General features: G+C 42.2%; 1 protein-coding gene across 1 annotated transcript in view; it reads right to left on the minus strand.

The window, feature by feature from the left end:
* LOC101857273 (cytochrome b561) overlaps positions 1-13,489 on the minus strand; it is a gene marked incomplete in the record, with an annotated part of 35,837 nt that extends 22,348 nt beyond the window's left edge. The window contains 1 exon segment of the mRNA XM_013086820.2: positions 13,363-13,489. Coding sequence (XP_012942274.1) covers positions 13,363-13,364 — 2 coding nt within the window.
* Between the last annotated feature and the right edge of the window lie 578 nt (positions 13,490-14,067).

Genomic DNA, 14,067 nt, shown 5'->3' on the forward strand with positions numbered 1-14,067 from the left:
TTCTGGGTTATTGTCCAAACATGATGCTTGGCTGGGTCTGCTTTAGTCCATCTAAGATGGAAAAACCAGCGCTGCCAGTCTCTGTGATGGTTAGAAAATATAGCCCAGAATAGAAGAACCAGTGTTGGCAAGCATACTTTTCTTTGTTGCGTCCCATTGTGACCAATTAGAGATCATATTTCAGTGAAAAATAGTGAAACGGTATAGGTTTAACGCCCCTGTCAACAGTATTAGGTTATTTAAGAGGCGGGACCTCCGAGTTTAAGTCCATCTCGGAAAGGACTGAGCCAAATAGGGAATTCATTTAAAGTGCCTTTCCCTAGGACACAACGTTGAACTGAGCTGAGGCTCGAACCCCCGCACTGTTCTTGTATGTGCTGCTAAACTGGAAAATCGTTCATCGGTATCCATGTTAGTCTAACCTTTGATTTTTCGAAGAACTTGGGCTGCCCAAACATCTTGGCAAACAATTTGAACAATCGTTGGCAGCTATCTTTCTTCTCCTTTAAAATCTACTCTCTTAAGTCTAAGTGGTGAAACAGTACGCCTGTACTGTTACAGCACAGTCGGCAGAAAGGGAAGAGACAATGTGGCCAGCATGCTGCTACATTATTTTATTCACATTCTGCCAGCAATGTAACTCGTGCGCAGGCCAGAACAAGAACTAGACAGTGATCTGGTTTCTCTGTCACGTAGTTGTCCACCAGGAAAGGTACGAACAAGTGAAAATCTCATTTCCAGTGAGAGTCCACAGCTACACGGAATGCGAAAGAGACATGGCATTGGTGAATGAGAAGGTCACCGTAGATATGCCAGCCAGTTGGGTGGAGCAATTCGAGACAGCTCTTCGGAAACCCTCGCTGCTCCAGATAAGGGGGGTGACACAAGCCGTATTCCAGAATGAGTCAGAAAACCTTAAACCGTACTACCGTGTCTCCTGCCGTATACCCATTTCGACCTCTGCTTGAAATCTGCATCTCACAGGCACATCAACAGCTAATGCAGTATAGAGAGAGCTGGAACGGTCCGTTTCATACCGCAATCATTATGAAGACGTTGGAAAAGAAGCGCGCTGCAAGACTCCAGCCCCTGAACCCCTCTATAAGAACCCTGCTGACCATCAAAGCTGCCAAATACGTGGACATGAAGGTCCCAAAGGCGTTCTGGTCCGACAGCTTTACTGTCATGCTGGTGGACCAAGTGCCACACAAGAGTCAGATGACTCCAGAGTCGTCATCCAAAATGAATATCAAATAGAATAAAAATAAACATAGTAAATATTACAAAATGGTTCGCAATTTTCTCGTTTGAATCGTTTAGTTTTGTTTGTATTCACAAATGAGTAAAGAAACTCACAAGTCATTGACTTCCAAGATGGAGACCTTGCCAACAGCTTACAAGGAAAAAACCAGCGCTGTCAGTTTGTGACATTATTTTTCTATTTTGCTCTCACCTAAACACCTATAACACGAGGACTGTGACAATTGCTTATTTACAACATAAATGGTCATTCTTGAAGTCAATGTAAACAATGGAGAGATCATTGTAAAAGGAAAAGAGTTTTAAGTCTTTAACCCTATTCGTACACCTGCGGTCATTTTGTGCCCCAGAGGTTGTATTCTTCACATTTTAGAATACGTGTACTTCTAGTGCGAAAACCTCTTTGAAACTTTCAGTATTTCTCAAAAATTTTGACAGATTGCTATGCAAAGCGTACAGATCGGATTAACGACTAAATTTCCTCTTTGAAAAGTGGCGACGTCGTATGGATACGATAGTAAAACACGACGAACGGATAGGGTTAAAGTTTGTTTTTCAATTATCTCGAAACTTCAAAAACCTGACATTGCTGGTTTTTCCCTTATGCCCTTCATATATATACATGTATATATTCTATTGACAAAGCTTAGTTAAGTTTTAGTAAGTGTGTTACGGCATTTGCAACACAAATAGGTCAAATAAGAGGTGTTACTAGAGAGTAATATAATATAAAGAAAAGAATAAGGGCCAAAGACGACAGACGAACGAAGGAGCAAATCACACCAAAGCACCTGCCAACAACCCAAAAAGCAAAGCGCACGATCGCCAATCCGTGCAATAAAGCGTTGTCCACACAAGCTGCACGTTTTTTCGTTGCTCAGGTGCAGAACTGGCGTGCTCCCCCCCCCCCCCCCCTTCCTCCAAGTCCCAAAGACACAATTTGGAACATTCAGAAGGCAAGCTCTTTCAACCCAGCCTGCCAGGGTCAACCCCGAGATGAGTGGGATACAATACTCCAGTAACAAGACATAAAAAAAACTTGATAAACTGTTTTCGCATGCAACAAGGATCGTTGCCCTTCGAACGTCGACGAACCGCTATTGCTCATACTGTCACGGTAACTTAAAAGTCATAATTACCGAATAGTAAATAAATATCACCGACAGAGCAGCTTCCAGTGGTTGACACAAAGGCAAATCCTTCATGAGTTTTTGTTCTTGTTGTTTTGTTACAGTTTGTTTTTTGTTTTAGTTTTTTTTTTTTTTTGGTTAAATGAGAAAGTTGAATACACTTAACAGTTCACAATTTAGCGTGGGCATGGAATGCATAAGGGCCAGTGAATGTTCTTTCAGTCAGATTTTATAAACACTGGAAGGTCTTTTTTAAAAAGGTACATGGCACGGCTGAATACCCATTCGACCCAGACGTAAGAGAAGCACGAATGAGCCATGAACTAACCGATAAAGTCGTGAGATTTGGAACCACATACGATTTTAAGAAGACAACAACCTCCCCTTACGTGTACGTGACGTTAAGACACACAGGTATGGCTCCCGGGGAAGAAGGGCACAAAAAACTTCGGGTGAGGAGGAAAGGATGGCAGGGAGGGAAGACAGACAAAGGGAAGTGGGGAAAGGGAGAGAGAATGAGAGAGACAAGCAGAAAGAGACAGGGGACTGGGGGCTGTGAGAAAGAGGGTGAGATGGAGAGGGGAGAAAGAGGGGGGGGGGAAGAGAGAGGAGTTGGAGTGACATGGATATTCACCGTCACCGGTTACATTCGACCTTGACAGAACTGCCGTCATGAAAGAATATTACGAATGAAAAACAAATATACCCGCTGACGATTAAGGACTGGTTTGTTAGTTCGTTTGTTTGTTAGAGTAAACAGAAACACAATGACACAATAATGGCCATTCAGCGCTGGGGGGAAGGTAAGACAGAGAGAAAGAAAGAAAAAACCAACAGAGCGAAAGTAAAAAAGTTGGACATAGATCTAGCAATGGCACCCTCCACCCATTCAGTCTTGGGACTGGCTGAACCAGGCTAAAAAACGGTTTCAAGCTGGGAATCTAGAACTAACTGGGATCACGAGGTGTTGAAAGCACGCAATAGGAGCCTCATCAAGTCCATCAAGTTCGCACTAGATCAGGACGAGCAGAACAGGACCATTATCAAACTGGATGCACAGACAACGGGAGATGCGACTTTGCCTTAGTCGAAAGACCAGTCCTGCCATTCGGTCGAGATCCCCATTGACAACTAATAACTGGCACATCTGTACTAACGTAATAACACAGAAGCCAAAACGACACGGAACTTAAATGATAGCAATTTGAAACAAAAGCGGCGACAATTTCTAATTGAATCTACCAAAACGATAACGACAGCGAAATAGGCGTTACGGTCGGTTTTCGACTCAATTTCATTTCCTGTTCGTAAAGAATTGCATTTCCAGTTACCAATGTTTTCCCGTATTTTAACATGATAGGACTTTTTATGTACATATTTTATGTTCCCCATCGACCCAATTTAGATCATTTAGGAGGCGGGCTTCGACACTGCCTGCCATGGCCAATACGAACTGAGAGAAACACAGAAAGATCGAGATACTCGATAAAAACTCTTATCCCCATAAGGGAATCGAACTAGTTTTTTCTGCACGCGACGGCGCAGCGCCTGCCGCTACACCACAGACGCCGTCAGCAAATCGCATCAAGGGCATGTAGGGGGCTCTCGTGGCCTAGAGGTTAAGGTGTTGGCCTCCCATTCTAAGGTACCGGGTTCGAATCCGGACAGCGACCGAACATTTTTTTCTCTAAAATTGTCTCCTTTCACCTCCTTTCCTGCTCTCTAGCAATGTTCTGTCATCGGCTACCGTCTCCTCTTTCTGCGCCCGCCCTCTCACCTCTTTTGCCCCCTTCTCTGGGCTCCTGACTCTTTCTGCAACCTTTATACTGCTACTCCTTGGCTCCTTCTTACTGTTGTCTTTCAGCCACACCCCTGATCTTCTGGTAGGAAAGATCTATGTACACCTAGCCTTCTCGGACAAGAGCGAAAAATCTCGGAGGCCCCGTGTGCAAATTGCGCAAGTTCAAGATCTCTTGACGGTCTAAAATCGAAAAGAGTAAGAGGCTTCGGCCGCCACCGGGGCAAAATTCAAAATTCCTTACCAACTGAAAAAAGTTTAAAGTGTCCGACTTCAACATAAGTTAAGGACCACCTTAACAGACAGCTCTGATTTTTTTTAAATCCGAAAAAAAAAAGACAGCAACGTATGTTTCAAACGTTTTTACTCTGAAACTGTTAATGGGTTACCAATGCGTACTGCAAAGCTTCCTAAAGGGGCAAAACCATCACGTGCAGCACGGAAATCCTCGGGGAATTTTAGCCAAATTTGCTGGGGGTCGACTTGTGTGCGACACCACGGACATTCCTCATTTAAAATTTCTGGTGCACATGATAAACGGACGTACGGTCTCGAACTGTGCTCACTTTGGTGGCAACATAAGCCGCCGTTTGCGCAAAATCCAGTATCGCATCAACGTGCCACCGAAGAAAACTGAGACTGAGAGACTTTGATAGTGCCAGAGCTATGGCATGGCTGCAGAATGGGGTTGGAGCCCGAGAAGTTGTCCGAAGGCTTGCAGTGTCACACTCTGTCATTGTCAGCCTGAGGCAGCGCCATCAAGCTACTGGATCAGTCCAAGAACGCCCACGTGCAGGTCGACCCAAGAAGACCACTCAGAGTGTTTACAAGTGGTCCTTAACTTTTGTTGAAGTCTGTACAACCTTATGCAGTTGCGAGCGATGGCCCTCATATGACTTTGTGCAGTTGCGAGCGCCGTAAAAACACTACTAAAAGTAAAAACTAGTTGCGAGCGCCGTAAAACACTTTCAACAAAAAAAAGGGGGGGGGGGCACGTACAGCTTTTAAACCGTGAGCGCTAGACTAGATCCAAATTCGCCAGGACGCCGGCGGTCTATCTGCATTTTGCCCAATTTAAGGTTTCGCTGGTCACCAACAGGTCGTTTTAACCTGCACTATTGCTAGAATAATGTAGGCCAAAAAAAAAGGAAATGCCCCGAGTCCGCCCCCTCTCGCTATTTTGCACTTGAGCGTTGACATGCATCATGTGGCATTGCATTACAGGAGACACACCCCCACTGCACACCCCCTTTCTACTGGTATGCACGAGAGGGCCGCCTATTAGACTATAACAGCTCCTAACCCATTGAGGTTGGGGAAGTGGTGAGGGTGGAGGGGGTAGGGCGCTTAGCGTTGCACAATAATATATGGAAAGAAAGGTTCGCTCGTTCTGCCGCGGGCCTTCCGCTACACGCCCGACAGCTCAGTGGGGCCCTCTGCAAGGTTCGAATTTTGTGAATACACTCGTGTAGGCAGTCGGGGTCTCAAAATCAACAATATACGTAATGGGAAGAACCCCCACCCAACTCCCCCCAACCCCACTTCACCCCCTGACCCGTCCATGCTCGGCTTGCTCTAAATAAAACGTAAAGCCCCAAAGGCTGTTACAGATCAGGAACTAGGCAAAGACCCAAACGCCTGAACGATCTTTCCATGCAGTAAAACATATATAACCATGCAGTTAAACATATATAAAAACCTTGGTATCAAAATTATGTTAAAGAAAAGAAAATCCATGAAAAATACAAATTAAAATAAAAAGGTTTGAATGACCAAACCAGCTACTAGATCTATAGTATGGAAGTAGATTCGGAGGTAACCAGAAACAAAACTAAAAAGGTTGAGATTCATAATAGTTCGTTTTTAAAGAACAAGAGTGCAGAGCTTTCCATTCCATTTTTTGTGTGTGACCTGCAAGAAGTTGTCATATATTTTTAAAGACTTTAGTTTATACTTTTATATTACAGTATATTTATAATAGTGTCATTATTATTAATAGTATTATCATTTTAACGGAAAGTGTTCCTTTTCGTATCTTGGTCCTCTGATGTGGAATGACGTTCCCAGATATAATAAATAAAGACTCGAGGTCCCAAACAATGTTTATCTAAAAAGTTGTTAAAATTAATCAGTTTTGCTTAGGCATATCTTTTGGAGGGGGCTCTCGAGGCCTAGAGGTTAAGGTGTTGGCCTCTCATTCAAAGGTCCCGGGTTCGAATCCGGGTAGCGACCGAAAAATTTTCTTCTCTAAAATTGTCTCCTTTCACCTTCTTTCCTGCTCTCTACCAATGTTCTGTTGTCTGCTTTCATTTTCCACTTTCTGCCCCCACCCCCTCGCCCCCTTTGCCTCCTCCTCTGGGCTCCTGACTCTTTCTGCAGCCTTTCTACTGCTACTCCTTGGCTCCTCCTTACTGCTGTCTTTCTGCTACACCCCTGATCTTCTTCTCGTACAAGGGCGAAAAATCTCGGAGGGCCCGTGTGCAAGTTGCGCACGTTAAAGATCCCTTGGTGGTCTAAAATCGATAAGAGTAGGCTTCGGCCGCCACCCGGGCAAAATTCAAAATTTCCTACCAACTGAAAATATTAGGTGTGTTCCGCGCGCTCATATGACCTTATGCAGTTGCGAGCGCCGTAAAACACTTTACAAAAACAAAAAAATATCTTTTGGCTTACACAGACAGACAGACAGACAGACAGACAGACAGACAGACAGACAGACAGGCAGGCAGGCAGGCAGGCAGGCAGGCACGCAGGCACGCAGGCACGCAGGCAGGAGGGAGAGTGAGCGGGGTTTGGGGCAAAAGGAGATAGTGAATGGATCACTATTAGAATTATGTTCTTTGTATTATTGTAAACCACAACGAACAGTTTTATCCTATTGAGAAACAATGGCTGGGAGAAAATAACATCTTTAAAAATACATAAAATACATATATACTGAAACTAGAACATTAAATCAAAAGCACTACGGAAACGACGAACACAGAACGTTAGATTACCTAGTTCTAGTTCAAGCCTGAGCAGGTGGAAATCATCAGCTAAAAACCAGTCTCGGTGTCCTCTCTTTCCCCCTTTACTTCTGACCCCTCTGACTATTCTTCCTTCTCGCAGTCTGACTCATGGGAAGACAACAATGCGCTTTTCTTCAGTGTGCTGTTGCCGAGTCATTATGACTTGTAAAGTGGGACATTTAAAGTACCCATGGTTGATAGCCGCAGAACTTTAATAGGCAACAGTAATTTTATAAAGAGTCAACGACTAGGCGAAATCCCTCCTCCTTTGTTTCGCTTCGTTACATTATACGAAGGTTGTTGGTATTATACATCTGGCTGAGTTGTTGATCGAAGTTTATGCTGATAGAAGTTGAATTTTTTTTTTAAATAATAACTTTTAAACATCAATAAAACATTTTCATTCTCATCTGCTGTGTATTTTGAGCAGTGCTGACCCTCTCTCCTCTGTAAAACTGGGATCCAATATAAAAGTCTTTACAACTGCTATTCTTTAAATAATTGCAAGCTCACGTATCAAATATAAGATGATCAGCAATTCACCTGCTATACTATCACAGCTATTGTTGTCATCGGCACCACTGTCATGATCGTCACCATCATCAATTTCAACGACACAAAAAAAAACAAAACAAGAAAGACTACGTTGCTCCACAGGAGAAACAACCAATGGAAGAACAACTTAAGGATTGTAACTTTTTTGACAGTTTATTTTTTCATGTGTGAGCTTTTCACCCTATGGACATTTTCGATCATATTTGATAAGGAGGGGAGGTTAGGCCATGCCTATCACAGCCAGGGGTTTAGTTTTGGTAGATGTTTTACGGCACTTGCAACACAATAAAGTCATATAAGTGCCAAAGATTAGAGGTGTTACAAGAGAGTAACAAACACAAAAAAGAAGGAGGGGAGATAAAGACAATAGATATTTGATAGGGAAACAACGTCCCAGCAGAAAGATCGAGATACTCGATAAAAATTCTCCCCGTACCACGCAAGAATCGAATCGAGAGTTCTGAAGTATGCGACCGACAGCGAAGCGCATTATAATCGTCACACCAGAGATTCCGATGCCGGTAGAATACATGTTGTAACAAAAGTACTAGATAAATAATAACAAAAATTCAGCCTTCGTACAAATACAACGAGCGGTGTGTTTTGCCGTCAAGTGAGCAACGGTGGACAGAAAGTAGAAATACTACAGAAGTTTATTCTTCGAAATAGGCGTTCACGAGCTTTCATTGGGAGCTCAACGAGGTGGACAATCTCAAAATGAGTTTAAAAACGTGAACATGTTTGTTTTCTTATAATGGTGTTACTGCACAATAAGGTATGAGGCAATCACCCTGGGCCTGGATTAGCCGAAAGTGTAGAACTGCTCTCCGCCATATGTAACCGACGGTATAAGGAAAGAGAAGTAGTAGTAGATATTACTGTTAATACTACCACCGTTAATGACCATTGCTCATTTGATATGTTTGATTCACTTGATACAGTCAGGGCCGGTCAAATTTTCTTTCAGGGGTTGGGGGGGGGGGCGCAAAAGCTAACACTCATGATCAATTCGATCGTATCCAGTAAAATAAAACGTTTGTTTTAAGTCGAATTGGGCGGATCCATCATTTGAGAACAGCACGTCACAAGGCTTGTGGCCAACGAGTCACGTGACAATGCGATGTCAGGGTCGGATCTTTAGTTTGCGAGCAGAAAGCGATAATGGGCGGTGTTAATTTGGAGAGGCTGATAGAAAGCTACCAAAAAATCTCCCCTTGCCTGTGAGATTCAAGACAATCTCAACACAGCAACTGAGATATGCAGTCGTCGGCACTTGAAGACATTATTGAAGGAAGTGGCTGGGCTGTGAACGGTTAGTTTCGCGTCCAACAGCACCGTGGCATCGTATATGACCGTTGCACCAAGGTTCTGGGTCTTCAGAAGTCAAAGTTTTCTCTGCTTTTAACTTCCCGAGTCAATTTGATGAAAGCATGAGAGGGCTTTATCATCCACAGTGCGCACTAAACCCGACCCGAATTGATTGGATCCAGTAAATGGGCTCCCCGTATAAGAGATTGCATTAAAATTTGGTTCTGCAAGCTTTTGTCTTTTCTCAAATTTATTGAGCAAACGAGCAATCCGAGCGCCAAAGAATGGTATTCCCCCGTTCCCAATTTATACATGTGCAGATCAAAGTCCTTTTGCAGTAGTACTTGAGGAAAATTTCGAGAAGAAAAACGTATTGGCTAATAAAGGTTCTAGTTATATCTGCAGGGCTCTTCAAAGTGTGCCGTCTTCTTGGGTGATTTTCAAACCAGAGGTTTGAAATCATGAAATTATTTTCTCCGCACCATTCTATGAGTTGTTCGCCGAGTTTACGTAATCCCTTCAGAGCAATAAATAGAAATAGTACTAATATTCAGGCCTTTCTCTTTATAATACCGATAAGATGGGAGTGCTCTGATAGACTGAATGACTTGCATACATGTTAATGACACACAATTTATGCTTCCCATGTTGTCAATTTTCGCACGATTATGTGACTTTTAATTGACGTGACTCGTCAGCTCTCGAACTATTCCCGGCTCGGGATTAGCTGGCGCTCAGATATGTTCACTGGAAAGTTATCAAGTTCGCATTTTTGTCAATGTTTGAACACTGTTACATGACGTCTTTCCCATTCTAAGCAGTAAACTACCAAGCAGACAGACTGAACGTTCAGTGTTTCGCAGTTTATTTAAAGCGGTTATTTTTGCTTGGTTTACGTTTGAGGAAAGTGTTGGATGCCCAACTTGTCGTATTTTTAGTAAGTAAAGTAAAGTTGTTCCTGCATCCGATCAGGACATTGGGGATTGCCAAGTCAGTGAGACAACTTCCAGGGCCTTCAACATATTGTGGTAGGGTGGCCAGCTCCTTTGCACGCCGTCTTTACTTCCCCAACTCGAAGTCAGGCACCCATTATTGCTGGGTGGGCAGGAGGGGGCGAAAAAAATTAATGTCCGAACCGAGACTCGGTACCGGACTTTCCGCTTTGGAGACGTACCTTTAGTACCTTTTAATAAAAAACTATCTTAATTTATTCAGAACTGGCTCAACAGATCTTTTCAAAGTTCGCACCAAACTGACTAAGAGTGCAGTGTCTTTTTATATGTAAAAACACAACATAAATCTTGTTAGATCTTTACATTACAGCTGAGTTGTACTAGAAAAATGTCTCACATCCATACTTTGGACCACAAATGATTAAGTTCAGTCTACGGGCCCTCTTCCAAATAAACCAGAGAGAGAGAGAGAGAGAGAGAGAGAGAGAGAGAGAGAGAGAGAGAGAGAGAGAGAGAGAAGGGGGGGGAGAGGGGGGGGGGGGAAGGGAGGGAGAGAAGGGGGTGCGAAAAAAGGAGAGAGAGGAGGGGGGGGCGCAAAATAAAGGGAGAGTCGGGGAGGGGAAGAGGAGGAGAGGGGAGGAAGCAGAAAGAGGGAGAGAAAACAAGTCTTTTTACATGCTTTGATCAATGGAGGGAAAGGATGCAATGGCGATGACTTGGAAGAGACTCAAAAATGTGTGGCCTAGTGTTATCTCAAATTTAACCAAGCCTATTTAATATGCAATAGTATTTAATATACAATACATATAATTTAGTTGACATAACCAGTAAATAAATATTTTATACCAATGGTAGTTTAGGATACGGTTCATAACGCCAACACAGCCACCAACTAGAAGCAGCCCCATATGATATTTCGGCAAATCCTTCTTAAATGTTAGGAAAGTGATGACAATTTAGCTTCAAAATTTGATCACCTTGCCTTATGCGACGAGTGGGAATGAGGAATTGTCCTGCTCCAAAGAACAGCCTGGAGGGATCTAGAGTAGGTGCTAAAATCTGAACTAAACGACTAACAAGCATTCTCATCATCGATTTCATATATTCTCATCAGTGTTACCAACTCTACTCTGATATATCATCATCATCATCATCATCATCATCATCATCATCATCATCATCATCATCCTCATCATCACCACCAACATCATCATCATCACAATCCCTGACATATATCATGTACAGGATATTACATGTAAATTATGGAATCACACACAAGGGGCCTGCCAGTGTCAGTACATGTAATTGATTTTGGTGGAACGCTCTAATATAACGCATTAAAATCTATATATATCTAATGAAGGTAGGAACATCAAATTAAATGACGTTACACTATACAACACCCCCTTTTCCCCCAACAAAAAAAATTATAGAAAAACAACACATTAGAATAATAACAAGAAAAAAAATAATACACACCAACAAAATAAAACACAACAAAGAGGGAAAAATAAAAGTAAAAGAGGAACAGCAATACAAATCGTATGTAACACAGTGTAACGTATTCAACAAATCAACGTGGTGACAAGTGAGAAAGAGACGAAGTGAAGATAAGTGAACTTTCTTTCAAAAGTAAAAAGGTTCGGTTTCATTTTTTTTTCCTTCTTTTTTTTAAAATTTGACTTTTATTCCCCGATTCGGGCACCAAAAAATGCAAAAAAATCGAGCCACGATTGATTGGTCGCGGCCGCGACAAACACAGATGCTAGTTCTATATGTCGTTATCAATAACCCTCCATAGATCTAGATCTAGGCACAGCACACGAGTGAACAAACACATTATTTATAATTAAGTTTTAGTTTTTTTGTTTTTGTAAAGTGTTTTACGGCGCTCGCAACACACAACTGCATAAATAAGGTCATATGAGCGTGCGGGACACACCTAATATTTTCAGTTGGTAGGGCCCTCTGAGATTTTTCGCCCTTGTCCGAGAAGGCTAGGTGTAGATCTTTCTTACCAGAAGATCAGGGGTGTGGCTGAAAGACAGCATCAGTAAGAAGAAGCGAAGGAGTAGCAGTAGAAAGGCTGTAGAAAGAATCAGGAGCCCAGAGGAAGGGGCAAAGGAGGTGAGGGGGTGGGGGTAGAAAGAGGAGACGAAAGCAGAGGACAGAACATTGCTAGAGAGCAGGAAATGAGGGGAAAGGAGACAAATTTAGAGAAGATAATTTTTCAATCGCTACCCGGATTCGAACCCGGGACCTTTTGAATGAGAGGCCAACACCTTAACTATAGGCCACGAGAGCCTCCCTAATAGTGTAAAAGTTTAAGAGCAGCACCCTTCATTGACAACACGTCATATCTGTAGCGAAAAACTTTGGAACTGTAGCATTTATTTTATATAAATATTTACTGCGGACATTTTTGGGACCGATTGAATATTATATTGTATTCGAACAATCTTTGCCTCTATAGATCTATATATATACTTTCCCTCCCGTCTCACACTCAGCTACCAGTTGTCTATTTTCTACTAACTATTGATGCGCTGAACACGAATAATATCAACTTCATTTCCGTCGCAAATTAATAGTTTTTGAAATATTTGATTGTTTTTAACCGAGATAGACATGCTTTGGACCAATCGGGGCTACCAGGGGGGCCTGCCCCACTGGGGTAAAAGAAAATCTGGGGGGTTACAGGGGGGCATGCCCCCCTGTCTTTACCCATATTTTGATATTTTACAGTTAGATTTGAAATGGTCTTGAAAATAATTGATTTGCGACAGTTTTAGAGGCTTTTTATGTGTGATCTGCAGCAAACAGTACAGCAGTTTGACCCCTGAAACAGTGCATCTGTGTGCGGGAGTGAAAGTAAAAATTTACCGAATTTGCGGGAAAGGATGTGATTTCAGAGTGTTCGGAGAAATAGTGCACAGCTTTATTTTCTCAAACGTTCGGAGAAATAGTGCCCAGCTTTTTTTTACCGAACGTTCGGAGAAATAGTGCCGGCCTATAAAAAATGTGAAGTGGAGGGCCGTACACATAAGCTCAATGCGCGGCTATGCGTACGCATAGCGGCATAGCCACTTCATATTTTTATTCCCCTGAAACCCCCCTTCTCTTGGGGGCGGGGTGGGAACTAGATCTAGATCTAGCTCTACCAAAAAAGTGCTCTGTCTCTACGCACAGCAACAGCAGGGTAGATTTTACAATTTACAATTACAATTACTCAAAATTACTGTATTACAAGTACAAGGCAAGGCACTCTTACTCTATCTTGCCTTGGTTTATCATAAGAAAACAACAAAATGGAAGATATATTTTAAAATGTGAACTGCCATACTTACATTACTTTGTGTACTGCTCACAAAATATACGGCATAACAATATGTTAGCCGCTGGCCGGTTACGTTGTTGTTACTGTCGACAGATCAAGGGATGCAAACATGTATTATCATAACACAGTTCAATTACATTGCTGCGACGGGGTGACTTCCGGAAATCTTCGTTCGCAGAAAGATTCACATTCTTTCTTTGCTGTCGAAAAATGATGTACAATGTACATTATAATGTATGCCTAAACCTTGGGATACATGAACTCAATGAAATTTTCTTCTCTGTTTGTTTTTCAATTTTCAATTTTGATTGCAATGTTTTAAAAAAGCTGCATATGTTTGCTTTATTTAAAGGTGAACTTGATTTTTTTAAAAGCTTGATAGTAGCATTAGCAGCAGTTGTAGCATTAATATTGTGCATGTAGTTATTATAGTAGTAGTAGTAGTAGTAGTAGTAGTAGTAGTAGTAGTTGTAGTAGTAGTAGTAGTAGTAGTAGTAGTAGTAGTAGTTGTTGTTGTTGTTGTTGTTGTTGTTGTTGTTGTTGTTGTTGTAGTAGTAGTAGTAGCAGCAGCAGCAGCAGCAGTAGTAGTAGTAGTAGTAGTAGTAGTAGTAGTAGTAGTAGTTTTAGTAGTAGTGGCATACATTATCTACGTAAGGAAAGGAATTTGTAAAACTTTAAATTCCACACAGGTAGGAAACTTATGTCCTCTCGAAAC

Source organism: Aplysia californica, unplaced genomic scaffold (genome assembly GCF_000002075.1).
Source record: "Aplysia californica isolate F4 #8 unplaced genomic scaffold, AplCal3.0 scaffold00508, whole genome shotgun sequence".
NCBI lineage: Eukaryota > Metazoa > Mollusca > Gastropoda > Aplysiida > Aplysiidae > Aplysia > Aplysia californica.